Genomic DNA, 27,397 nt, shown 5'->3' with positions numbered 1-27,397 from the left:
CGGCGCATGCAGTGTGTGGTGTGGGCTTTGCTAAAACGCACGTGGGTGATTCCAGGGCAGGGCGTAAATTACGCAATCCATCCGTAGTCTCCGTAAGGTACCAACTGGTTTATGTTCAGACGGTGTCCGCGCGCGTGGCTGAGAGAATGCATTATGTATTTCAATGTGCACATTTATTAAAGTTATCATTTATTCCGTTTTGTCTAAAACTTTCTTCTTTCCTCTTTATATTTCCGTTTGAAAGTGTTTCTGCAACACACGGGCGCGTGCAAGCCAGAACAACTATTGCGTGGCATTAGCGTGTAGGACTTTGCATAGACCTCGCCGCTGGTTCTAGGCATCAGACGTGTTGTGCATGCGGTGCCATGTTCTGAATAGTACAGTGCCACCCGCCCTGGGCCCTTTTAGAGTTGTGATGCCCGCTGCGAAATAGAGGTTGCCCCATAATTGTAGCAGATCCGCTGTAAATGAAGGTCATACTCTCCAAATGAGCTAAAATATAATTATTAGTCCTGATTTTATCTTAGGCCGCATTTGGAAAATTAAAGTACACCCAGGTGATGGGAACAGGTGGTTTGCATCAGTGCTATATTTGGGGTGACCTTTTGTTGTTGCCTGTTATGGATTTACAATGCACTGTGACTATTTCTCACTGTCCTGTAAAGGCACAGGCCTTAATTCGCCCTAGTGACTTAGGTTAGTGGTGGTACATCATCAGATATAATACATCGTGATACTGCTCACCAGTGGCCTAGCAAGTGCAATTTGGGTCCCAATACAAGCAAGGGAATTGCCCTGCTTTCATAAAGAAAAGAACACCAATAGTCCCTCGAACCTCCGTGCCCGGTGCCACTGCACCTGCTGCACTATGGATAGCTACGCCCACGCCGGTCACACAAATATTGTAATAACTATAGAAAGGCGTGTTAACGGGAGTGTCTGTACTTATCCTGTGAAATTGAACAGTTACTTTTGAATCGATCTCTCAACCAGCGCTTTTGTGTTTTCTCTTCCAGCGCACCGAGGCTTGAAGACGCTGCTCTACTGGACCCGCCGCGATGGCCACCAGCCCCCTCCCGGGTACCACTGACATCCTGCTGGCCTCCCCGCCGAGCACCTACCCCTCCGAGCCGGCCCGTGGCGGCGCCATGAAGCCCAACCAGGTCAGCCAGGTGGTGCTGTACGGCGTCCCCATCGTGTCCTTGGTGATCGACGGGCAGGAGCGCCTGTGCCTGGCGCAGATCTCCAACACCCTGCTCAAGCACTATAGCTACAACGAGATCCACAACCGGCGGGTGGCGCTGGGCATCACCTGCGTGCAGTGCACGCCCGTGCAGCTGGAGATCCTGCGGCGCGCCGGCGCCATGCCCATCTCTTCCAGGCGCTGCGGCATGATCACCAAGCGGGAGGCCGAGCGCCTCTGCAAGTCCTTCCTGGGCGAGAACCGGCCGCCCCAGCTGCCCGACAACTTCGCCTTCGATGTGTCCCACGAGTGTGCCTGGGGCTGCCGGGGCAGCTTCATCCCCGCCCGCTACAACAGCTCCCGCGCCAAGTGCATCAAGTGCGCCCACTGCGGCCTCTACTTCTCCCCCAACAAGTTCATCTTCCACTCTCACCGCGCCCCCGAGGCCAAGTACACGCAGCCCGACGCCGCCAACTTCAACTCCTGGCGCCGCCACCTGCGGCTCACCCAGCGGGCGCCGCCCGACGAGATGGTCTTTGCCTGGGAGGACGTCAAGGCCATGTTTAACGGTGGCAGCCGCAAGAGGGCGCTGGCACACGGGCCCTGCGCCTCCGCGCTGGGGGCGCTCAAGGCCGGGGCGGCTGCGCTGCCGCCCCACCTGCTGGCGCCCGAGCTGGCGCGCAAGCGGCCACGCTTTCCAGAGGAGGAGGACGAACTGGAGGTGGGGCCGGCGCTGGCCAGCAAGCCCCCGCGCAGCTACCCCGTCATCCCGGTGCCCAGCAAGGGCTTCGGGGTGCTGCAGAAGTTCCCGGCCGGCTCCCTCTTCCCCAGCCCCTACAGCTTCCCGGCCTTCGGGCTGTGCCAGAAGAAGGACGATGGGGACCCGGCGGGGGTGCAGAAGGGCGCGGGGCTGTCCGGGCTCTTCTGGCCAGGGCGCAAGGAGGCTTTCTACCCGCCCTTCTGCATGTTCTGGCCGCCCCGGGCGCCGGGGGGCATCCCGGTGCCCACCTACCTGCAGCCCCAGCCCGGCGCTCTCGCCTCCCTGGCGGAGAGCCCCAGCCTGCGCCAGGCTTTCCTGGACCTGTCCGAGCAGAGCGAGGGCAGCGCCGTCAGCACCACTCGGGACGGCCTCTTCGACCCCGAGGCCTCCCCGGACCTGCCCGCCTTCCCCACCCGAAAGCCCACCTACCACTCGGCCTTCCGGCCCGTGGGCAAGGACGCCGAGAGCCTGGCCAAGCTGCACGGGCCCTCCCTGGAAGAGTTCGGGGCCGAGAGGCAGCCCTCCCCGGGCACCAGCTGCAGCTACCAGAGCGACAGCGCCGACTCGGACGACGAGGAGCAGGAGGTGGAGGTGGACGTGGAGAGCCACCGGCTGCCGGGCGAGGAGGACGGGGCGCCGCCCTACCTGCAGAGCAGGGGGCTGGGGGAGCAGGACGAGGACCGAGGGGTGCTCGTGGGACAGAGGAAGGAGGCCCCCCACCTCCCCAGCAGAGCTCCCGGGAGCGAGCCCGAGCAGCGAGACCCCCTCCTCGCCCCCATGAAGGACTCGCAGGAAGAGCCCCCCAAAGACTGCAGCCCTCTGCGCACCCCACCGGTGGATCCCGGCTACAAAGAAGTAAATACCCCCTGAGGCCACCCTGGCTCATTATTACTATTTAAATTCCGTTCTGAGCTGAATGCTTGCATATGCCTAATAAGATTGATAATGGGGTGCCCCGTGGGCACGAAGCGTTCAATGTGTTAATTCGTACAAATGGGGCCGGGTGAGGGGGGCACATGTGCTGGGTAGTTTCAGCCACACGAGCGCACCCCTTTCTCGTCCCATCAGGGTTAGAGGTTGTCCTGCTAAAACAGAGGCCCCATCAGAATGGGCTTTTCTGGCTCTGCGCAGACGAGCACCTGTTTTATGCGCCTGAAGGGGGACAGTTAATTTAGTGAACCAGATATTTATGTGACCTGGTGCCTTATTTTCAGATAATACAGCTCGAGAACAATGAGAAAGGTCTACATCTTTCTGCTTTTGAACTGTGCTGTCTGAAAACAACGCATTAACTATGAAATATCCTTAGGCACCTCGGGCGCATTAAACAGGCGCTGGGCTCTGAGCTGCGTCTGCAAACGTCCGTCATGGCAGCCCTAAGAATGTATATATTAATGCAAACATGCACAGTGTCCCTGTTTAAGCGAACTTTTTTTTTTTTTTAGCCAACAATGTAAAACAAGTTGCAAGCTTTCTTTTTTTGCATCGCCCCGATGAGATATTAGGAAAGAGGGAATATATATATATATATATATATTTTTAGCTGACAATGTTGACATTTCGTATCTGTTTCTCGGGCTTTTACCGAGTGATGTGTCCGTCGACTCAATGAGACGGACGCATCACTCGAGAAAAGCCGAAGAAACAGATACGAAATGTCAACATTGTCAGCTAAAAAAGTGGAAATCGACCCCGCAAACTGACAGAGTTGACATACTAGTACCATATCGTTTTAAACATTTCAAATGCGGTGAGAAAATCATTTCTGTCATTTTACAAATTCCAAAACTTTGCATTGCATTGAACAGTGATATTTTGTGTTGCGGGTATGGAGTGCGCTAGTATGCTGAACTACAAGTACACACCGACTTTTACCAACGCGGGTGGTGGTGGGGGGCTAGGGGAGGAATATCTAAACACCTCAGTTTAAAACTTCGCTAAGTAGCTCATTTTTAATACCCGATGGGACTGAATGCCATTTTGATTCGCCGGTGTCCTGAAAAGTGTAGTCAAAAGTACAGGAAACAAAGTGCATGCCTGTATTTCGGCAGACATCATGCCTGAAACATGGGAGACCACATGCCTAAAGCATGAGTACTGATTCGGGGGCCGCCATGTCATTCAATGTTAGTCGCTTCTCTTTTACAGAATCAGAAATCCAAGGAGGACAGCCATGTAATCCCGCCAGCAAAAGAAGATAGCTCGTTTCCTGGTAAGCCGCGGGGCTAACCCCCATGATGCTGACAAATACACATCTAGAAGAAGTGAGGATTGGGGTGGATCAAGGACCTCACAAACGGAAGCGGGGTCGATGATTTATAGGTTCGAGTGAAACAGTACTTTCTTACAGATCGTCACCGAGCTTTTAACTGAAACGAAATAGATGGGATCTGTTTCAATAAATACGAAACGCATTTTAGAACCTAATCTATGAATCCCAGAGAATTTGATATGTAGAAACACAAGACTATTATAAAACGCGCATCTCAGTTAAAATGGGGTGTCAGCGAGAAATCAGAAGACTGATTGTAGGTAGGGGGTAGAAGTAAGTGAAGGCACAGAGGGGACTGAACAGGAAAGGGTGGGGAAGGCAGAGCTGTTTGGAATTCTTATAGGTCTGGTTTTAAAGGAACTCAAAGGAATCGGTTCGGAATTTGGTTGACTGAAAACCCCTAGAGCCCTTTCACAGACATCAGAGGTAGTTCCTTAGAAATGGGGGGTTAGGAGCCATTATACATGTCTGGATGCTTCAAAATAATGAGCCAAGGCAGGACAGCAAGTTTACCAGCTGCTGCAACATTCATAACCTGTAGGGATGGTTTACATGCAAGTAGATCCGACTCAGCCTTTCAGCTTTCTGAGGTCGATAAAAGCCGCGCGCTTCCGTCCATATGCCGCTCACTTAGGTATACATTATCGCCAATATGGCACCTGTTTTTAGAAGTTAGTTACAAACACCCTGTTCTGTAAACACCAGGCGGTATTCAGATGGGTACTCCCAGAGCAGCTGGCGCCCTTTCAGAGTGAGAGTGGGTGTGTGCGGTTGGGGTAGTGATGGGGGGATAAGATACAGCGTGTAAAGAGAAATCGGAGACAGCAGTCCTCAAATTACTATGAGAACAAGGGGTTACCGCACCCATGGTTACAGCTCCGCTCAACCCCGAAGCCTCAGGAAAGGAATGTTGAGAACATAACTTATAGGCTTTTCGCCTACACTTCAATGTCTCAGCACCAGCATTCACACACCTATATACTAGTATATGTTTATAGAGGAATGTATGTGTCTGTATTCATACGGGCACATGTATGTGTGCACACGTACAAATATAACAATGTGTGTGCGTTATCTATCCATCAATCTATCCATCAATCTATCTATCTCTCTCTCTATCTATCCATCTGTCCGTCTATCTATCTATCTATCTATCTATCTATCTATCTATCTATCTATCTATCTATCTATCTATCTATCTATCTATCTATCCGTCCCTACGTTCTTCTATCTATCTATCTATCTATCTATCTATCTATCTATCTATCTATCTATCTATCTATCTATCTATCTATCTATCTATCTATCTTTCTGCCCGTCCGTCTGATCTATCTATCTATCTATCTATCTATCTATCTATCTATCTATCTATCTATCTATCTATCTATCTATCTATCTATCTATCTATCTATCCGTCCCTACGTTCTTCTATCTATCTATCTATCTATCTATCTATCTATCTATCTATCTATCTATCTATTTATCTATCTATAATAAATATGTGTCAATGTAAAAACGGCTCATGCATACTAAAACGCGTTTTTTTATTTGCCCTCTTTACAGAAAAAAGCAAAGACAATCACTTCTTCATCACAGACACCGACCACCTGACCGGGGATTTCTGGCGAGAGATGACAGGTAAGTCCATAAAAAGGCACCTTAGACTCTCTAATCACAAACCTAATATTTAGAGCAAAAGCAACTGTAGGGAAAAAAGCAATCCCACGCAGCAATAACCAAGAAGAAAAGAAACGGGGGGCGCGGGGGCGTTAATAGCAAGAGTATTATTAATTGCCCAGGATTCAGCAACACGAATTCCAGAAATATATCAGGTGGCAAAATGAAAGTGGCTGAAAACGCATAAAATGTCAATAATTGAAATGTTCCCTCGGAAAACTTCCATTAGGAGGGATCAGCGCTTATTGCTTTTAATATCTGTCAGAAAGACATTAAAGGTGTTTTATGACATCTATGCCAACATTTATATTATCTGCGTGATAATGATCTCCGCACAAAATGTAATATACATTTACAAAAATTACATTATACAAATTAAATGAAACCACCTTCCGCTGATTGCAGAATGTCTCCGAGGGCTTTGGGCAGACGTGCTTAGAAGCTGTGATGCTAAGATGTCTATTGCTGTCTTAAGGAGAGGGGCTTTTTTGTTTCTTGGGAGGGAAAGGAATCTAATTTCCCATTTATGTAATGCAAACTGCCTTGGCTTTGACTATTCACGGTTAATTGGCTGTCAAACGAGGTTGTTATCCTCGGGCAATGTCTGCAAATTTGCCTGTCAAATGAGACTGAGCGCGCGAGGCAGAGAGAGCCTCGGTCTGTGAGGTGGGGAGAGCATCGGTGAGGCAGAGAGAGCCTCGGTGAGGCAGAGAGAGCCTCGGTCTGTGAGGTGGGGAGAGCATCGGTGAGGGAGAGAGAGCCTCGGTTTGTGTGAGGTGGGAGAGCAGAGGCAGAGAGAGCCTCGGTCTGTGAGGTGGGGAGAGCATCGGCGAGGCAGAGAGAGCCTCGGTCTGTGAGGTGGGGAGAGCATCGGTGAGGCAGAGAGAGCCTCGGTCTGTGAGGTGGGGAGAGCATCGGTGAGGCAGAGAGAGCCTCGGTTTGTGTGAGGTGGGAGAGCAGAGGCAGAGAGAGCCTCGGTCTGTGAGGTGGGGAGAGCATCGGCGAGGCAGAGAGAGCCTCGGTCTGTGAGGTGGGGAGAGCATCGGTGAGGCAGAGAGAGCCTCGGTCTGTGAGGTGGGGAGAGCATCGGCGAGGCAGAGAGAGCCTCGGTCTGTGAGGTGGGGAGAGCATCGGTGAGGCAGAGAGAGCCTCGGTCTGTGAGGTGGGGAGAGCATCGGCGAGGCTGAGAGAGCCTCTGTCTGTGAGGTGGGGAGAGCATCGGCGAGGCAGGAAGAGCCTCGGTCTGTGTGAGGTGGGGAGAGCATCGGTGAGGCAGAGAGGCACGGTCTGTGACGTGGGAGCACAGGGATTGAGGCAGAGAGAGACCCGGTCTGTGAGGTGGGGTGAGCAGGGGCTGAGGCCGAGATAGTCTCACTCTCTGAGGTAGGGAGAGCATTGGTGAGGCATGGAGCGCCTCGGTCTGTGTGTGTGAGGGGGGGAGGGAGCAGGGGCCGAGGCAGGGGGAGCCTTACTCTGTGTGAGGTTGTGGAGAGAGCAGGCGCTGAGGCAGACCAGTCTGTGTGAGGTACGGGTCGGTGCTGAGACAGAGGTAGCCCTGTTGAGGTGCGTGGGTTGCGCGGGAGCCGTGCCTGACGCTGAGGATGAGGAGAGTGTGAGGTGGACGTTGCAGGGACGGCCCTGGGGCAGATAATCTCTACCGGGTTTTTGAGGTAGATAGGGTGGGCTCTCATTTGGGCGCGAGTCAGTTGAGAGGCCAGCGGCGGTGCCGAAGCAGAGAAGCGACTATCTTCCCATCACACCCTCACGTGAAGTCTCGCGGTTAAATTTGTCTCGAATTCAGACCAGGCGCTATATCCTCAACATTTTGTGGTGGTGTAAAAACAAAATCAGTGAATATCCTATTCTTGCTTATAGTGCAATACAAATGGTACAAGCTGTATTTGTACCAAAATGAGTTTACACTAAATTAGTTCTGTACACTGTTAGAACCAGAGTCGATGCACGTGTTCCACTTTCAAACGTTGAATGTAAGTCTGTGTTTGAGATAAAATCAGGTAAATTAGGGATAATAACAGAAATATTGAACCCAGTGGCCAATCAATTTGCTTGATTTTTCAAGGGTAATTCGTGGATTAGCAGAAGTATGGTTCTGTCTGAGAACCGCTGCAGAGAACGCCAGATTCTGGCTATCCAATGCTGTGGGAAGAACCAGCCGTTTCCCACTGCGCCCGGGTCTTATAGGAGTTCCAGGCGGCTCCAGGGGGCTCTCGGAGGGCCTCTGAGTGCGGCTGGCTCTCTGCTGGGATGGGGAGCAGAGGCCAAGCTTCGGATGGGGGGTGAGAGGGAGCTATGAAGTGGGGTGATGGTTAACACAGAGGTTGGTGAGGGCGCGCAGTTTGGCACGCACACATACACACACACACACACATACACACACACACACACACTGACACGCACACACATACACACACACAAATACACACACACTCACACGCACGCACAAATACACACACAGTCACACACACACACACAAATATACACACACACACACACATACACACAAATACACACACACTCACACACACACATACACACACACACACTGACACGCACACACATACACACACACAAATACACACACACTCACACGCACACACACACACACACACACACACATCCACGCTGCTCTCCCTTTCGTTATTTTCCTCTTAGTCTTTCTTTCCCTTATCCCTCCCTGTCTATTGTCTCCTTCTCTCTCCTGAATTTCTTGTTTCTTCACGTTTTTAGAGTCACTGAGAAAACTTTATATTACTGTCTGCTCCACTTGCAACAATAAATAACTGCTTTGCAAGTGCGTTACTTTTTTCCCTGGCCAGTGGTTGCACACACAGTGCTAGGGGTCGCAGGAAGTAAGGCGGGGGTCGCAGATGCAACCCATCGAGAGCCACAAATGATGTCCGTGATCTCTTCACCGAACACGTAAAAGCAAATTTCTTCTGGTGCACACGCTCTAGGGTGTAGTCTTCTGCTACTTTGGCCTAATCAGAATTGTTTGTGTTGCATATTTGGAGCATAGGATGATAATGTATGTACTAAATAGATGGTTCCATTGCATATGTTCTACTAGTGCATTTAGTTATGTGTATAGCACAGTAGAGTAAAGTCAAACCCCGACAGAAATTCAAAGTCAGTGAACATGTAGTAGTAAGTTACAGATGTGGCAGGAGTCAGCTATGGACTGCTTTTATTGCCAATGATTAGTGTCAAAAGTGAGTGTGTGTGAATATGGAAAAGCATGTCCACAAAACAGATTACAATGATATTCAAATGCTGCGAGCTGCTGATGTCTAGTGCCTAAGGTCTTCTAAGCACGCACTGGTGAATAGGGATTCTCCACTGAGAATGCAGTTATACTTTCTTCTGCTGGGCATGCTCTGGTCATGAGGTTAGCTGGGCAGGGTTGCCTGGGTTACATATTTTGAGCATCACTGATGCTTAGTGTCTCTCCTGTGAGCCTGACCATGGTACAGACACTTAGCACTCTTAGCAGCTCCTGCCCACAAGACAGATGGTCAAGGGCTGGTCATATCTAATACTCAGTGCCTGAGCATGAACTAGAGATTAGTGCTTCTCCTCTGAGCTTTCAGTAACTTCCTTGTTCTGCTATACATGCTCTTATTTGCGTTTTTGTTGTTATTCTGGCCTGCAAATGCAAAAACAAGCTAGCCTGGCTAATGAGTGGTGATACCCTAAAACCGGTCCAGGCTGGACTGTCCCCATTGGCTGCAGGGTCAAGATTGATTTGCATATGGCTGGGTCCAAACTGGACTGGCATAGTGAGCAGAAAAAACGATGGATTGGGATGCGGCCCGAGCAATTGCCTGTGGCTGAGATTAATTCAAGTGTTCCATCCATCACCTTGTTGTTTTTGCTTTTCTGGCCAGGTCTTAGTTCTCTGAGTTGCATATTTTAACCCAGGCTGGTGATTCGTATCTTTCCATTGACACTTGATGATGACATGTTGTCTCTGCACGCGCTGCACTACAGCACTTACGTTTGTCTTTACCACAAGAGAGTAGGGAAACATAGCGATAAAATGTGCTGTCAGTGAACATAGGTTGAATCGTGTCCACTGCAAAGACTGAAATCTGATCGCAGAGGCACAAGCAGATTAGTGCCGATGTACCAGAGAAGTGGGTTGGTTATGTTGTACACTGAAGGGATATCACTGAGCATGTGCACATTATGCCATTTACAATAAGGCGCTTTTCGTACATAGTAATCACGTTTTACTTAGCAGTGTCTTTTCTTTGAGCAGCTTTGGGTAACTGTGTCATTTCTTAGAGTAGCAAAGGCTTGTTTGTTTGTGCTTCTTCACAGGCCCTGTTTAAGTTTTGCAGAAGCAGTGTTTTTATCATGAGCATCAAGAACAAAAACATGCATTGACAAAGCCTATAGGTCAGGTTTTCTATTAGTGAAAGTGTTTGAATAGTTCTGGGTAGGTTTGTGTGTGTTTCTGCAGGGCTGTATGGAGGGGTGCAACTCTGAATGTCATGGTTAGGTGGATAAATGTGAGTGCTTGTGGGTGGATGAACCAGTGAGAGACTGGGTGCATGGATGAATGAATAGGTGAATGCACGGATGAATGAGCAGCTTCGGGAGTAGAACACTGTCTCCTGCCTCAAACATGATTGTAGCCATCCATGCAACACATCCATCCACACTCACTATTCATCCAGCCAGACATCCATTAAAGTCCATGTCCATGTTTTCAGGCACCCATTTATTCACCTCTGCATTCATGTATGCATTCAATCATTTATGCGTTCATGCATTAAGTCACTAATCCAACCATCCCCTTATCTTTGACTCATTTTCATATTGACCCACTCAACAATACACAGAACCACACAAACAGATTCGCCGACATTGCTAGTATGCTTTTAAATTTGCTGACATGATGTCACAATAATAGAGTGTATGAAGGAAATGGACACCCAGTCAAGGGTTACATTTCAGCTACAAGTTTTTTCGCCCAGCATCATGATGCGAGGGATACATGTATGTTTTGAGCCCTGGCTTGTTTGAGAAATGTTTGAAGCGAATAGTGTCTGAGTTCACCCCAGGCCGTGTTGCCGTGATGCCACTAGGCTGACTTCCCTTCAGTCTATGGAGTATGAGGGTGGCTCTAAAGAGACACGACGATGCATTGCACCAACAGCTGTATTAAGTGGTTTTGTGTTGCACACAGTTCAGCATCTTACTTGTCCCTTGGCACTGTTGTCATTCCTATAAGCAGCATGTTGTCTGCCAGTTGTATTTTATCCCAGTGAAAGGGGCTTCACCAGGAGAGTGGGTCTTGAGTGTTGAAATGTGGTGTGTTTGTCATGTGTTTCGGTTGCATTGTGCATGCCAGGATCTCCAGTTCCAGTGCGTGACACACGGGTCTCACTTTCAGCATCGTTTGACCAGTCACTGCAGTGTCCCAGTGTTGGTGTGTTCCCACTGTGCAGTCTTCCTCTTAGTGCAGTGGGGTTTGTGCAGCATTGTCTTAGTGTCTGCCTCGCCTCAGTCCCTGTGCTTGTGTCTTCCCAGTGCTTGAGGCCTGGAACCCCTCTGCCTTGCTGTCAGTGTAGTGTGTGTGGTCTCTCTTTTCTGACACTGTGGCCCCTTTCCAGTTGTTGGTGTTTCACTTGAGACACAGTTTTCTTCCTGGGCCCAGTGTCAGTGCAGTGTGTGGTACACACCTTTGGTGGCTTAGTGTAAGTTCATGTGCATTGTTGGTGTGCTCCAGTGTGAGGGCAGGTGTCTACTCTTTGTAAGAATTGTCTTTTCTGCCACTTAGTCCTTGTCCCAGTGTTGGTGTGTTCCATGTGTCTGAGGCATACATGTTCTCTCCACCTTGGATACAGTGTAGTATGTAGCATATGTCTTCACTGTCTCAGCATGCATGATGCATGTGTCTCTTTGTCTCTGTACCACTGCACTATGAGAGTCCTGTCCATGTGTTAGGGTGTTTCCACCACTTGCAGGAGGACTGGCCTTTCCTGTCCCCATCCCTGATAGATCCATTCACCTGCAGTTAGGGGAGGGGCATGAAGGCTAGGGTGGTGACTGTGAGGTATATATGGGATTATTATGCCAACAGTTTCCCACATACATTAGTTATAGGATTTTTGACACCGAACCTCAAAACATTAAAAAAAAAATCATACCTTTGGTTCCTAGTGCTGTATTTTTGGACAGTAGGGCTTCGGGACTGCTAAGCAGCACACCCCTTTTTATGGTTTAGATCTTTTTAGTAATGCAACCCCTTTTGAGGTCTGGCTACAGATAGCTTAAGTTTTTGGTGACCTCATGCTATCAGTTCTACAAAACGTACACTACAAGGCACACAGAGGAAGTGGGATTTATGTTAGCTCCTTTCAGTGACTGGATTGCCTGTTTTTGTCATGGTTTATCATTGCTTAGGTGGGTTGTCCGTCAAGGCCATTGCATTTCGTGGATGACTACATTGTCCCATTTCTGTTCCCAGTAGTTTGTGGTGAGGGCGCTCAATCACTCCTTTTGTTAGTCTGGAGCCTATATGTGCTCTTTCATGCATTTATTTTACTGACATCATGGCATTTAATTGGTGGTTTGCGTATTTTTGTTTTTATTCCTTTTTTTTGCTAATTGGATGCCCTAGACTGTTATTTTATTTTAAACGTTGTAGTCACTAATCGCCCTTGTGCCTTCATTTGGTTTATTTGCTGTTATAATAACCTATTGGTGGATTACATCTTTTTTTTATCACAAAGCAAAGACTGCATGGTCATAGGCCTCCATAAAAATACAATGAAAATACTGTCCCTTTGCCAGAAACACCCAGCATTCAATATTGTGCTGTGTATAGCTCTAAGTTCTCCATTCACAATGCAAACTTCATCTTCTGCCCCCTTTTCCTAACACTCTTCTTTAAGGATGCAGCTTAGCTTTGTGAATGCAGTCTTTTCATGGAAGGAACTCTACTCCCAGCTTCTGTTTTCTTGTAGCTCAGGATGTTGCTTCATTGTCGGATTTTCTTTCAAAGACGGCTGAGGGAAACACAAACAAAGTTAGCCAACAAGTACCAAACACTTCTCCTAACAAATAGTCCAACCTATTGTCCTTACCAATGCTTGATTTTTTTCTTTTCTGAATGGTTTGAAGCAGCTAGTTATCATCTTCTCGATAGTGGGTCAATTATGGGCACAATGTTTATATGAGAAAATACAGGAAGAAAACCTATGCTTGATGTACCATTAAAATTTCCTAAGGGGTCCATGGTGGGAGCAGGCCTAATAGTGAAAGGTATATTCCCAGGAGTTATAAAATATCTCTGATAATCCCTCTCAAGTAATTTGCAAAGTATTAATTCTTATGTGACTTTAGCTTCTTCTTTAAAAACCTTTCCTGGTCTGTATTGTTCTGCACAGAATGGAGTGTGTGGATGTCTATAAGGCGAGTAAACAATGGGTGCCCATTGTAACTCCAGGACAGCTGGATTCAGGTAATACTTTCAGGATAATCAATGACCCTGTAAATGAGAACTATTAATTGCATTTAAATGAATCATATGGGATACCCTGAAACTCTTGCATGGATCGGATTCTCCGTGTCTATGAGGGACATACCTGGAGTAAGAAGTGGAATCTGGGTGAAGGCAGAGGGCAGGTATCTGGCTCAGAGATCTCCTAGCATTACTGCTTGGACCGATGACTCAAATACATCTCGTTCCATTACGAGAGGCCTCTAGCATAGGATCCTGCACTGCAAGAGGCAGGTACTGCTTCTGTTACCCTTACTTTCTCACACGAAACATGTCACTTTTTCAGTCTTTCCTGCTGTGGTTGAACCACCCACAGTGCTTAAAAGGGTCCTTCATAGCAAAGATGTAACTAGTTTAGGACTGCTGTAGGCACCTCATGTTAACCCTTTTACCCGGACAGTGCCAAGGATGGAGCAAATTATTGTACTTCGGTGATTAATAAACATGTTAATAAAAATCATATCATATAACTAGTTACCAAATTTTTGCCTAAAAATAATAAAGAATTAACTAATGTGTGACGGGGTATGTTCAGGATCTCACCAAAGACCTCCTTACCTTCAGGAAACGTCTCAAGACCTGGCTGTTTGAGCAGTAGCAGCACCTCCTCCCTTCTCCCCCTCCCCTCCTAAGTGCCTTGAGACCCTCATGGGTGAGTGGTGCGCTTTACAAATTCCTGATTAATTGATTGATTGAAAGGAGGACTTGATGTGGTCCACAATATTTTCAAGGCACTATTGCGTGCAGTCTGTGTGCTAATTTCTCTTCTGGCCAACACACCGGCTCCCTTTCCAAAGTTCACACTTCAGGAAGAGTGAGCCGGTGTGATAGGCGCAGATCTGTTTGTAGCTCTCATCCACAAAAGGATGCACACAAATGTGTCACTGCTGCACCTTTCCTACTCCTGCATGAATTGTGGCCTCTGACATGTGCCGATCACACCCCCTTTCCCCACAGTAGCCCTGACCTAGGGCAAGGCTCCTGCACCATGCCTGATTCCAGTCTAACTCCCAGCTTAGGGTTGGAATGTATTCCTTTTTATTCTCCAGAGCAGATCACACAAGACTCCTGCAGGGAAACAGACAGCATGACCCATGGGTGGAGGGGAAGAGACGACTCCTAAGAGTAATATCCTCCTGTCTCTCTGCCCAAATGGCTACTGGGACCCAATAAATATTAAGGAAGGCGTGTGCCTGCTTCAGATACGAAAACATAGTGCAGCACTTGTGCCACCAGCAGGTCCCGGCCTTCTGCACAAAGGTCCCACTTCAAGTCACAAGTGTGACTGCTCACCATTGTCAGTTATTTATGGTAAAAACTGTGTGAAGTATGACATTCTTTGCACTCAAATATAGAAAAAGTGTGGAGCATAAAAGTAAAAATAGATTCTTAAGTTTTGGGTTGAAAACATAATTAATTCGAAAATAATTGCAGAACCTCTATCCGAAAAGATCGTGAACGTTAAACTAGAGCAGTACCACACAATGTACAGCCTCATGTAGCTTGGCAGGGCGTTAAGTGAGCCAGGTTCCTCCGGGTCTCAGACTCGGTGCTAATTAAAACTGACATTGAAATGCGCCCCTATTGGGCCCCTGTTCATGTCCTTAATGTAACTGGTAAAAGCACTGATCATTTTTTGAACAATGAATGTAAAATGAATGTAAAAACTTTCTGGAAATCTGTGCCAGCAATGTAGTTTCAGTTTATATTTCTCATATTTTACTCAATCTTGCCTAAGAGTATTCGTTATTTCCAGGTTGTTGCGTTTCTATATTTTTTAGTGTGGCATACTAATCTTGTATAGTGCATACTTTGGATTGAGTGACTTCCAGGTGTTTATAATGGGCCACAATTGACAGGTCTGGAGCTGAGTGAAGGCGGTGCCTCTAAGTGGGTCAAAAAAGGTGTTCAGACTACATGATCATTCAATTCATGGCCTCTTTGCAGAGGGCACAGAGCAGTGGTCACAAGTGCCTGTTGCAACTGTGAATCTCTGCAAATGTGTATAACAGAGTGCAAATGTGTGTAAAATATTGACAAGGTGAAACTAAAGAAAAACCCAGTGCTTGTAGGTGAATTGGTGTTTTGTGTGTTTGAGTGTGGCGAACTGAGTGAGATGCAAAGAAGTGCATTCAAGAGAAAGTGAAAAGAGGGCGCAGAGAAGGAAAGAGATGCGGTGTAAGATGTGCAGATGGACGAGATATGGAGAGTAACATTTCGTACTTGTATACCAAAGAGTGAACATAGCTGGAGTGGTTGAGGCACTCTGAAGACAATTACCCTTTCCACAGGCCTCAATAATATTTAATTAACAGCCTCAACATTTTCAAAATGGAAACATTTTCAATACTAATTATTTACAACAAAATCGTTGTTACATATTTATTTAAAACAGCTCACAACCATTGACAAAGTCAATGGTCCTGGCTGGTTTTAGGTACATCAGTTGATTTATACATTGAGATGCAAACCAGAGAGCTCAGAGAGTTACCAAAATACCAGTTGGGGGGTGAATTATGGAAATCAAATCACAGAATTGTAGTTTACATGTTTAAGCCATGCCTTTAATTGCATAGGCCTCGCTCCTTTCTGAGGACCCCCACACACACTTTTTTCATGCCACTTAAACTCCTGGACCTGCGTGTGAATTAAGTGTTTTTACAAGCTAGAGCAGAAGAAACATCTTCAACCTCCCTGGAGAATGTTTTATTGAACATACAAAATATCCCTGGAGAAAAGTGCAGTGTAGGTCTGTCTTTTCAATTCAAACTCTCATTTGTTCACATCAGCAGCGAAATTGTAGTCCACCAGGGGACTGTGTTAGGTCTAAGTGGGAAACAGACTAGGAGAACAACCAATGAATGTGCCAGACTACTCCTACGAGTAGCACTTCACACAGGGCAACAGAAGTTTTTACCCCAGCAGTAGCACCTAACTTCTACATCCCTATAACCCAGCTCTGGCAATTTCACTAACCAGTAAGTCTGAAATGATTAAATATTATGCGTTCGATGAACAAAGCATTTTCTGGGCATATTTACGTCTTGATCCAGATGTCAGTGTAGCTGACTCCTGAATTCCAGTAGTAAGACAACCTCAGCTTTATAATTTATTTTGAACATATTGTATGGATTTTTTCTTTTTCTAATTTTAAGTACATGTGTTATAATAAAAACAGAAGTGTAAGAAATAAACTTGAAGGTGATCATGATATAGTCACTCATCATTCAGTTCGGCTAGTGATGTTCTCTGGCAAGGCATTTGCTAGGGCGTAGTACATTTTGCAACCTTAATGATCAGTAATAGTAGGCAGTAAATCTGTTTCCCTAAGTGAATTCCATGAACTGTAAAGATGCATACATTTTCATAAGAGCAGTAGTTTCACATAAGCACATTTAAATCAAAATCTTTTTTCTTCATGTTTTCACAGCAATTATGTTAATAAATGTATATTTCAATACATTCTAATTAGATGTTACAATTTAGGCACCTTCACAGCTTTTTGATTGACATAGATTTATATCATTTAGCAATAATTTGTTGTTTTATTTATTTGTGTAATTTATGTATAGTATATGAAAAGGTAGTTTGAACTTTTTTTTTTAACAAGTACTATTGTGACAAGAAACACACTTCAATTTCTTGATCATAAATCAGGCTGACATATTGATGAAGGGTCAAACCCAGAATTTATGAATGTTTTTGGTGTATTAAAATTAGTCTGGACTAAGATGATACTACATCCTTTTCATAGAAACTGTATGCATTTAATAAAGATCCACATTTTTAGTTGTTGTCGGGGCTTAAGGAATTCTGCTGCCTGCCTATTATTGCGAGCAATCAAACCATATCTCATTACCCTTTATACGAGATCCCGCTTCTGTGTTTTGAAGAGATAGCTATCCTTTTATCTGCCAGAAATTCAATTAATTGTCTTTGTATGTCAAGTTGGCCAACTTATTTGCTTCATTGGTTTAATGGCTTTGAAAAGTTGGTAAAAGAATCTGCAAGTACTTTATCAGTAGAGGCTAATTGTGGAACCACTGTCATTGTTATGGTGCAATCAGTGTTACTGTAGTAAGAGACCACAAGACCCCTATGCTTTGATGTTCTTTACACCAATCAGTTAATTCACCCCACAATACATGGAATGTTGATGTCCCTGAAGATGTTAAATCAGTTCTCTCCTTAAGCACATGGTGACTTATCGCAGTGTGACATTGTCGTAGGACGGTGTCAGACTCTAGGATGTGGGAATGTACCCAACACTCATCAGTTTGGGAACTGATTTACTATCCTATCAGTTAAATGCCTCACGTACAAAACAGTGTTGACTAGTCAGACAACATTTAGAAGACCAAAGAGTAATGACTGAAGAATTGAATATAAAACAATCCCTTGGGAGAAGGCCGTGCAGAAATATATCTTAGAAACTCATATGATTAAGCCATAGAACTGGATTACTGAACTGGATGAAAGCTAGGTGCCACACTGAAATCTGAAGTGAACACATGCAGGAAATGTAGAAGGCCATGAATGTACAAAGCTCATTGACCACATATCAGTGTGAGAATATTAAAGGTGCCATCCAGCAAAATAATAGTGTTAATTCTCTATAGAAAATCCTATCATCCCCATTAATAAGGATGCAGGGTCTCATTATGATTTGAAACCTATTGTGACAAAAATTCATAGGGTAGTCCATTTAAAATGTTAAAATTTGATGAAAGTAACCAATGCAAGATCACAAGTCTGTGTGTGTTGTGGAGGTCAGACTGATATTTCTTCTTGTTTGATGAGCTGTGGTATTTGCCAAACTCCTTACTTTTAACATAGGTGGCAAGGGCATTACAGTGCTTCAATTTCATGGATTTTAAAATCTAGGCCATTACAGAGCATAAGCTTTCAGAGATGACAGCATTAATCTGTAACAAGAGAAAGAGAGCTGTCAAGGTTCCAAGCTTTATAATTTCATATTTAAGATTGTGTTTCACTCATATATATTTCTATAGGATGATTCAACCATCATTTGAGGATATTTAAAGGGGCATACATTGCCATATGGTTTACCTAATATTTGCTTCACTTTGATCACAAGAAATTCTGCTTGTAATTTTGTTGGCACCATGTAATCCCACCCACCCTATTTTATTGATGGCATTACAAGTGTTGGCCACTCTCCTTTTTTGCACTTTTAGCCTCTGAAGTTGCACATTTATTTATTTACCATTTTGTTTATTTACATTAAGCAATATTTTGAGCAACAATGTTTCATACTAGGGCAAGTATACAAGTGTACACTTATGGTAAATAGGACAATAGATGGATTAAGCGGAGTCACATAAAATAAAGAGGTTTTTACTGTAAAGAGTTACATAAACTGTTGTCCGGAATCAGCAGTAAGGACAGGTATACATCATTACACTGCACACCAGGAAGCTAGGCGCAGTAAATCAGTGTAGCAGGCACCATTAAACTGGAGAAAAGTTACTTATTCTTTGGGAGACTGTATTTCAGATGCAACATTTGAAGTATTGGCTGCAGTTGAGTAGAATATTTTTTCCCTCAAATATTACTTTCTCGGAGGACTGTTTTTATCTCTCTAGGTGCACTTGATGAGTCTGGCCTCACTTGGATCAGCATCTGCCATTAAAGAACAAAGACAAACATGCAAATATAAAAATGAAATAAACACTTCAAAACCATTTATACTATAATCCCATAAGACATACCACATTCAAGAGGTTTAAGAAACATAGGGCCTGATTTAGATTTTGGCAGAGGGGTTTCTCCATCACAATGTTGACGGATATCATGTCCACCGAAATCTGAATCCCTTTAGATATTATGGGGTTTAGATTTCAGTGGACGGGATATCCGTCACTGTTGGGGTGGAGTGATCCCTCCACCAATACTCAAAATAAGCCCATAGTCTTCCTGATTTGAAAGTCTCTTTGCAATTTCCATGCTTAAGCTAGTTTACTTAAGATTGTAACTGCAGGCAATTCCTGGAGGACAGAGATAAAAAATATGTGAGTCAAGTTATAGTGAAAACAATTGGAAGATCTATTGTCTGGTAAGGAACCTTAAGTGTCATCTGGACATAAACCTGACTGTCCAATTCGTCAAATAGTACAAGCAGGGCTTTTAGCAACAATAACGTTTTTAATAACTGAGTTTGCTAGGATTCCCTCATTTTATCGTGCTGAGGCTCAAGCAAACAAAGATTTGAGTGCTTAGGGGCATGGTGTGAGATTTACCAATCTTCCTCACATTCCAATCTGATTGTGTATTTATATTTTATTAAAAAGTAACATGAAATAAATGATGTACTTAGTATCTAAGAAGACACTGCACGGGTCAGAGTCACTTTCGGTTTCACATTTAGGGGAGGTGTTAGGTTCAATGTTTGGTAAACGGAAACGATAAAACAGTACTCCCCAATATTATGGGTACATATAATAATATATGTTCACACAGTAATGACAGAGAATAGTTTGGGCAAATTGCCTGGCTCTTGCAGTCTCTTAGATTAAACGCATTCCTAGCAATTTTAGGACTAAAGTGTTACTTCCGCCTCTGAAACTTTAGTGTTAGATGTTTAGTGAAACAAAACACCATTGCCTACAGTTTAATCTGACTTGGAGAAGGGGTTGACTGACGTGATGTTCAAAATTATATATTGTGTATGAAATGTTCTGATGATTTTTTTGTGTTCTATTGAGATTAATTTCTTAATTTAATTTAACAGATTGTTTTTTTAAGAGAATGAAATTAAACTATTCACCAAATCATAAAAGATGATGTACATCTGCGACTGCTGGAGGTAAAGATTGGTTCCAATCCCAAACCTCTGAGACATCTATAAGCGAGGTGAGGGGTATTAAGAAGTAAAAAGGGCTAGATCAGTAATTGAATCCAGATCATTGCAAATCTATATACAATATTTTACAATAACATTCTTTGAGAATTGAGAATGATATCAGTATTTAGCATCTGTAACTAAGGCAATTCATTTTGTTTTATTTTCATCAAATTGTGGTTGGCCTTGATCTAAATTGGATGTGAGATCCTTCTCCAACCTACCCCACCTGCCCCGCACCCCAGTCCAATATTTTAGTTTTGAAGTGCAAACATTACAAGCATAAAGGGATGCATCAATGTGATGTACATGTAGTCATTAGGCAGATTGCCACAAGAGACCTCTCTGAGGGCACACACGTGTAGAATTTGATAGACTAGGAGTAAAAACTCCATACTTTCCAATGTCCACACTGCAGTGGAACAGCCCTACTCCATCTTTCCTACACTGTGGGCATCTCTGCACCACAGCGTAACATCATGACATTTACACCAGCAGTTTCGCTGATCACAGACTTGGCTTGAAGAGATAGATGGCATAATGTTGCTGTATTGCTTTTCCAGAGAGATGGTTTTAAATCTGGTCCACTCCTTCTGGTGTCTTGATTTAAGTATTTTATTTATATAACTTCTGTTATTTATTGAACCTGGAATGGGGGCCACTTGAGGGACCTGTGGGCACTCGGTAGGAGAGGTCAGTGCAGAGACTGAACATATAAGATGGGGTCGGGGGGACAAAAAGAGTGACCCCATGTGATTGGTCAGCATACACATTTTCATTGTGCATGTGGGCCACAATGTTCGGTGTGACAAATTAAGGCCCATAAAGCAGTCTTGTGGGCCTCATGTGTCCAGATGGCCTGGGTTAGTTTGTTTCAGAGTCAGTGGGTGTATCCTGACACCCCTTTTTACATTTCGTTTTGTTGTATAATTTCTGGATTTTGAGCCCAGGTTCCTGCATTCTTTAACTCGTTCATTTTTACATTTTAATTATTATATTTTATTATTATTTTTATTATTGACTGTTAAAACGGCCACCTGTTATGCCACCTCTCTTGTTTTCCTTCTATGCAACAAAACTTCGTTTTCTCTAAATAAATATGAGTTTCAATCAGTTTGATGGTCAGTAAAGGCCTGATGAAGGAGAAGTAAAAGCCGCAAACCTCAGTGTCGACAGTCAGTCTTTGCATGTACTACTCACCTCAGGCCAGAGAGACGGGGGCGTGTAAGACACATTAAAGGAGCATAAGCATAGAACAGTTCCTTACATCCAGTGCTTAATTTGAGCTGGGGTGTATACAGGTACTGTTTATTGGGGCCCGCGACTCACTTTATATCATCAGACTTTGACTTGGAGCAAGAGACATAAAGGCAGAAAGCCAGAGAGACTCCGTCTGGCCTTTCCTCCTGAGAGAAAACATTTGCCCATTAGCTTATTTCTTTATTTATTTGTTAATTTATGCATTTATTTATTTATTTATTTAATCATTATTTTTTTCATGTATTTATTTAAAATTAAGCACCGTCCATGACACGTGACAAGTATAAAATGGGATCCAATATCTAAGGGACTACACCTGGCAACGGGCGTCTAATGAAAAAATATTCAGCCCACTGTACTTAGGTGTTTTTTTTTTTTTAATTAAGCACAGTTCATGACAGGTACAAAAAGTATAAAATGTGTTCCACTCTCTCAGGGGTTCTTAAGAAAAACCTTCAGGTCCCTCTACTTATGGGTTTTTTTTCCAATTAACCACTGCACGTGACAGATTTAAAAAATAATAAAAAGTGCCCCCCTCCCCACGAGCCCCCACATATTGGGTTCTGCATAGTGTTCAGCAGCATCTGTTTCTATCCGAGGGGGTCTTGTGCTGGGTACCACCCTGCAGAGGGAGGGTCATGCTGTGCTCCGATGGGGGCAGCCGGGTGCCAAGGAACCAGGCACACAGCCGACCACCTCTGGCGGGAGCAGTGTGTGTTTTCAGCAAGGAAATAAATCTCAGTCTCCTGCTGTCCTGGTCGAAATTTATAAAAAGAGCACACTCAGCAAAAGTGAATATCAGCCTGCAAGGAGACTGCCGCAGGTGTAGATTGTGGAGTGAATTATTAATACTGAAGAGTAACTTTATAGAGGTGTTATTCACCCAGCATACAGCACTGAACACTATGGCTGGCTAATTTCTGAATTATATAATTAGTCTTATAGCCAGATTCAGTTTCTATAAATACCGACTTGTAGGTACTTATATAAAGGCGTACATATATAGAAAGCAGTTCAGTTTCAGAAGATTAGTGGAAATAAAGTCATGTGTCCAAGATCACACAATCAGCTGTAAAAGAAAACCATCAGATTAAGGAAAACATATCCTGACTCCACAGTAGGCGACACAACCAGTGGACACATTCCCTTGAAATACTTGAGATCCTGAACCAGAGAACACGCGATGGTAACCGAATCAAACAACGGTCGATCAGTTTACTAAGAGACTGACAATAGTAAAATGCAAATTTTTTACTTGTGCAAAAGGTGAAAGATACAGACAAACGCATCTCGGACTTGAACATGCAAAAATGATGCTAAATCCAATCTCGCAGGTTGCGAAGGTGCTAATAGAAGAGAAACACAAGTGAAAGAGCGACAGGGGAATGACTCCATGCCAGGGGCAAAATGGAAGTGCTCAACCAAAAGGCAAGTGAACCTGAGATGGCCCAAATTTACAGGAAATTTTCTAATTAACAGAACTAAGGCGAAAAATGAGTGCCAGTTTCATATGATCATCACCTGTTCCAATCGCAAACAGGAGCTGAGTGGTAGATTTACTAAGAAAATGTCACTACTATACTAGAGACAGAAGTGAACCGCAGAAGATCACCTAGAGGAAGAGAAATGAGATGAAAATCCAGGTTCTGAAAGGATGTGTGAGGGGCTGATAACATGGAGACTGTTTCTTGCCTGCTCACTGTGTCTAGCGGTGATTCCATGTCACTGGTAGGTAAGCGCTACAAATAGTGGCAAAGTGGCACCCATTACACAGTGGGCAAACGAGGCATATTGGATCCTCCCCCTCTCACTCCTCATAGGAGGGGATACCACATTCACGTGAGGGCTCTGCCATCCCTCCGCTGGCGGGAACATACAAGCATCATTGTGTTGGTCTTTACTAAGGTAGAGCTAGAAAAGGCCACCAGGGCTGTCTGGGTAAGTGGTGAGGGTGGAGCGCTGGCTGGCAGTTCTCTGCTTCCTCAGTGGAACCACAGGGCCCTTCGTAGCACTCATCCCACCCCAGCGAGATCCGCTTACACGAGCTCTCCCGGTCAGGTCCACCACAAATGCAGAACAAGATCACCCGAAAAGCTAACTTGGACCATCCTTCCTCCCAAGAAAGCTGAGTGTTATTAAAGATGACGTACAGATAAAGGTAACAGATGCACACCAGGGAGAGACCAAGGGGGAATGTTAACAGATTCAAGCTATGGCAGGGCCAAGGGGGAAGGGGAACAGATGCACACTATGGAGGCCCAAGGGGAAGCGCTACAGATGCAAGCTACAGAGGAGGGCATAGAAAAGGGCCATAGATCCACGCTATGGAGGGGCCAAGGGGGAGCGCTACAGATACAAGCTATGGCAGGGCCAAGGGGAAGCACCACAGATGCAAGCTATGGAGGGGGGCATGGGAAAGGGCTATAGATCCACGCTATGGCGGGGCCAAGGGGGAAGGGTAACCGATGCATGCTATCGAGAGGCCAAGGGGAAGGGCTACAGATGCAAGCTACGGAGGAGGGCATGGAAAAGGGCTACAGATGCAAGCTATGGCAGGGCCAAGGGGAAGCACCACAGATGCAAGCTACGGAGGGGGGCATGGGAAAGGGCTATAGATCCACGCTATGGAGGGGCCAAGGGGAAGGGTAACATATGCAAGTTATGGAGAGGCCAAGGGGAAGGGCTACTGATGTAAGCTATGGAGGGTCCAAGGGAAGGGTAACAGGTGCAAGCTCTCAAGGGGCCAAAGGGAAGGGTAACAATGCAAGCTATGAAGAGCCAAGGGAGAAGGGTAACAGATGTAAGGCAAGGGTTACAGATGCAAGCTATGGCGGGGCCAAGGGGGAAGGGTAACTGATGCATGCTATCGAGAGGCCAAGGGGAAGGGCTACAGATGCAAGCTATGGCAGGGCCAAGGGGAAGCACCACAGATGCAAGCTACGGAGGGGGGCATGGGAAAGGGCTATAGATCCACGCTATGGAGGGGCCAAGGGGAAGGGCTACAGATGCAAGCTATGGATGGGCCACGGGGGAAGGATCAGAGAAGCAAGCTATGGATGGGCCACGGGGGAAGGATCAGAGAAGCACGCTATAGAGAGGCTGAGGAAAGGGTAACAGATGCAAGCTTTGGAGGGGGCCAAGGGGAAGGGTAACTGATGCAAGCTTTGGAGAGGCCAAGGGAAAGGGCTACAGAGGCAAGCTAGGGAGAGGCCAAGGGGGAAGGTTTACAGATGCACACAATGTAGAGGCTAGGGAAAGGGTTACAGATGGAAGCTATGGGGGGTCAACGGGGAAGGGTAACAGATGCACACTATAGAGGAGCAAGGGGAACGGTAACAGATGCAAGCTTTGGAGGGGGCTAAGGGGAAGAGTAACTGATGCAAGATTTGGAGAGGCCAAGGGAAAGGGCCACAGAGGCAAGCTAGGGAGAGGCCAAGGGGGAAGGGTTGCAGTTGCACGCAATGTAGAGGCTGGGGGAAGGGTTACAGATGCACACTATGGAGGGGCAAGGGGAAGGGTACCAGATGTAAGCTATGAAGAGGCCAAGGGGAAGGGTACCAGATACCAGCTATGGAGTGGCCAAGGGGAAGGGTTACAGAGACATGCTATGGAGGAATGTATTGGGAAGGGTAACAGATGCAAGCTATGGTGGGACATACAGGGAAAGAATAAAGATGCTCATTATGGAAGAACGTAGGGGGTAAGGGATAAAAATGCGCTTTATGGATGGGCCAAGGAAAAGAGTTACACTATTGATAGACGTACAGGGAACGGTTACAGATGTATGCTATGGAGGGGCATATGAGGAAGGCATACAAGTGCAAGCTATAGAGGGGCTTACGCGGAACATTTACAGATGCATGCAATGGTGAAACCGGGGGTGGGGGGAGGATTACAGATGTATTCTATGGGGGACATATGGGAAATAGTTACAAATCCATGCCATGAAAGAATGCACGCGGAAGGTTAACCAGTGCGTGCTATGGAGGGGCCAAAGTGTTCAGGAAGACTTTGAAAGTAAATAGGCGTATGTAGGTGTTGCTATTTATAAAGTGCACATAACGCTATCCATCAAGGGGGAGCGCAGACTCCGTGCCACAAACCAGGAGATGAGAGGGGGTCTTATGAGTTGATCAGGGGTGGGTGGTAGGAGCTGGGATGCCCCTTATCAATGAGCGATGAGATAAGACGTGGAGAGATGTGTCTTCACATCTTCTGTGAACTGCAGGAGCATGGACATCAATTCACAATCTGCCCAGGGAGAGAAGAAGTAACATCAAGTACTCTTTGGCCCCAGGTCATATCACAATATAGATGCCTTTGAACACCCTTAGCGAGTTGACACCTCCTGCTCCCTTCTCTGGGGAAGGGGAAAGGTCTGAAAACTATGGAGTATAATCCTAGCTTTTAGAACCCATGTCACTTTCTGTTCCTGCTGAGTATCAAGGGCAAGCCCAGTAGTACCAAAGTGCGAGCTCATTCACACCCATGCGTAGGAACAGAGGGGCACGCGTGGGATGCTCAGCAGCTCATCTGTGGTGCTCAAAAACCTGGGTGCATGGTTTGAGAAGGACTCTAGTTTTTATTTCTTTTTTTAAGGTACTTCTGTACTTGCATTCTGGGTTTACCCTGGCCCAGTGAGGTGTACTGCCTACTACTGCCTACTAGCATCAGTGTGAATGGACTGAGTGATGAGATGCATTGGCCTAAAGAACAGTAGGCATCTGCTCGGCATTATTACACTGGTAATGTTTACCTTGTGCCGCAACGAGCAAATTATGCGAAGCTGGTACATTTTATGGAGCATCTTAAACATTTTGCAAAGATGTTACAGGACATTAACTTTGGAAATAGCAAAGAGCCCTAAAATGAATGTCACGTGGATGCTTTGCCGAATAACCATAATAATAATATGTCATAAAATGCTTTAATAATGTGGATACTACACAAGATGAGAGCAAGGCCTGCAGAAACAGACTCAAGAAATCTCTGCGTTGGAGAGATCTGTGTGATTGTGGAAGGTAATGCACTGTGACATCTTTGTATAATGTCTAGATTGATCCAAAAAAGATTTCCATTCTCCACAGACTCTGTTTTGTTCTTCAACAGTAGGGCTGCCCGAGAGAGCGCCCATGGGAAGCCGAACACCCCCTCAGCGCTGCTAATCCCATTAGGGCTGAAGGTGCTGGAGGCCGCCATTTTGTCCTACAAGGAAAATGGGGAATTACGTGTAAATGAATATAAACATTGGCTGCTGATCAAAGTAAACTAGTCTTCACTGCTATTGCTATAAGTATCACAATTCTAATAATAACATTAATTATAATATTCCCAATTACAATTATACTACTGCTGTTAAGACTACTGTACTACGCCTACAATTAGCACCCCTAATAATAAGAATAGTAACACTGCTTTTGATTTTGTGAGTGCTGCCACAGATTTTGGTACTTTTGTGGACTGAATGAAAAGATAAACTGGTTACACAGGGATTCGAACCTGACACATGAAGGACCTACAGAGATGTCAACTACGCATCCTAATTCACCGAGCGCGGATGTGTTTAGTGAATTAATAATCTGATTATTCAGTAATTGCATTTGAAAACCACTTCAAGCACCTAGAAAGTTAAAGGCCCCCCTCAGAGCGCATTGTATGTGGGGGATGCTCAGAGGAAATTTTAAATGTTTAGTAGTGCACTTTGCTAAGAAAGGGCACTGCTTGAGAGAGGTGCTCCTCCATGTGGCCATGAAAGGTAAGGTAGGTGCTGCATAAATGCCTTTGTTGGGGCCAGAGGACATGCACCACGTGCAAAGTAGGCAGAAGTGACACTGGCCTTAGGAGCCTGACTG

General features: G+C 45.4%; 1 protein-coding gene across 1 annotated transcript in view; it reads left to right on the top strand.

The window, feature by feature from the left end:
• Positions 1-27,397, top strand: part of SKOR2 (SKI family transcriptional corepressor 2) — a 56,343-nt gene that overhangs the window by 3,082 nt on the left and 25,864 nt on the right. The window contains exons 2-4 of the mRNA XM_069236812.1: positions 1,017-2,798; positions 4,092-4,155; positions 5,779-5,853. Of these exons, the coding sequence (XP_069092913.1) occupies positions 1,059-2,798; positions 4,092-4,155; positions 5,779-5,853 (1,879 nt within the window). The 5' untranslated portion in view covers positions 1,017-1,058. The remainder of the gene's footprint in view (positions 1-1,016; positions 2,799-4,091; positions 4,156-5,778; positions 5,854-27,397) is intronic.

The sequence above is a fragment of the Pleurodeles waltl genome, chromosome 1_1 (assembly GCF_031143425.1).
Source record: "Pleurodeles waltl isolate 20211129_DDA chromosome 1_1, aPleWal1.hap1.20221129, whole genome shotgun sequence".
Lineage (NCBI taxonomy): Eukaryota > Metazoa > Chordata > Amphibia > Caudata > Salamandridae > Pleurodeles > Pleurodeles waltl.
The sequence above is the reverse complement of the archived record's forward strand: the minus strand, read 5'-3'. Positions and strand labels throughout refer to the sequence as shown.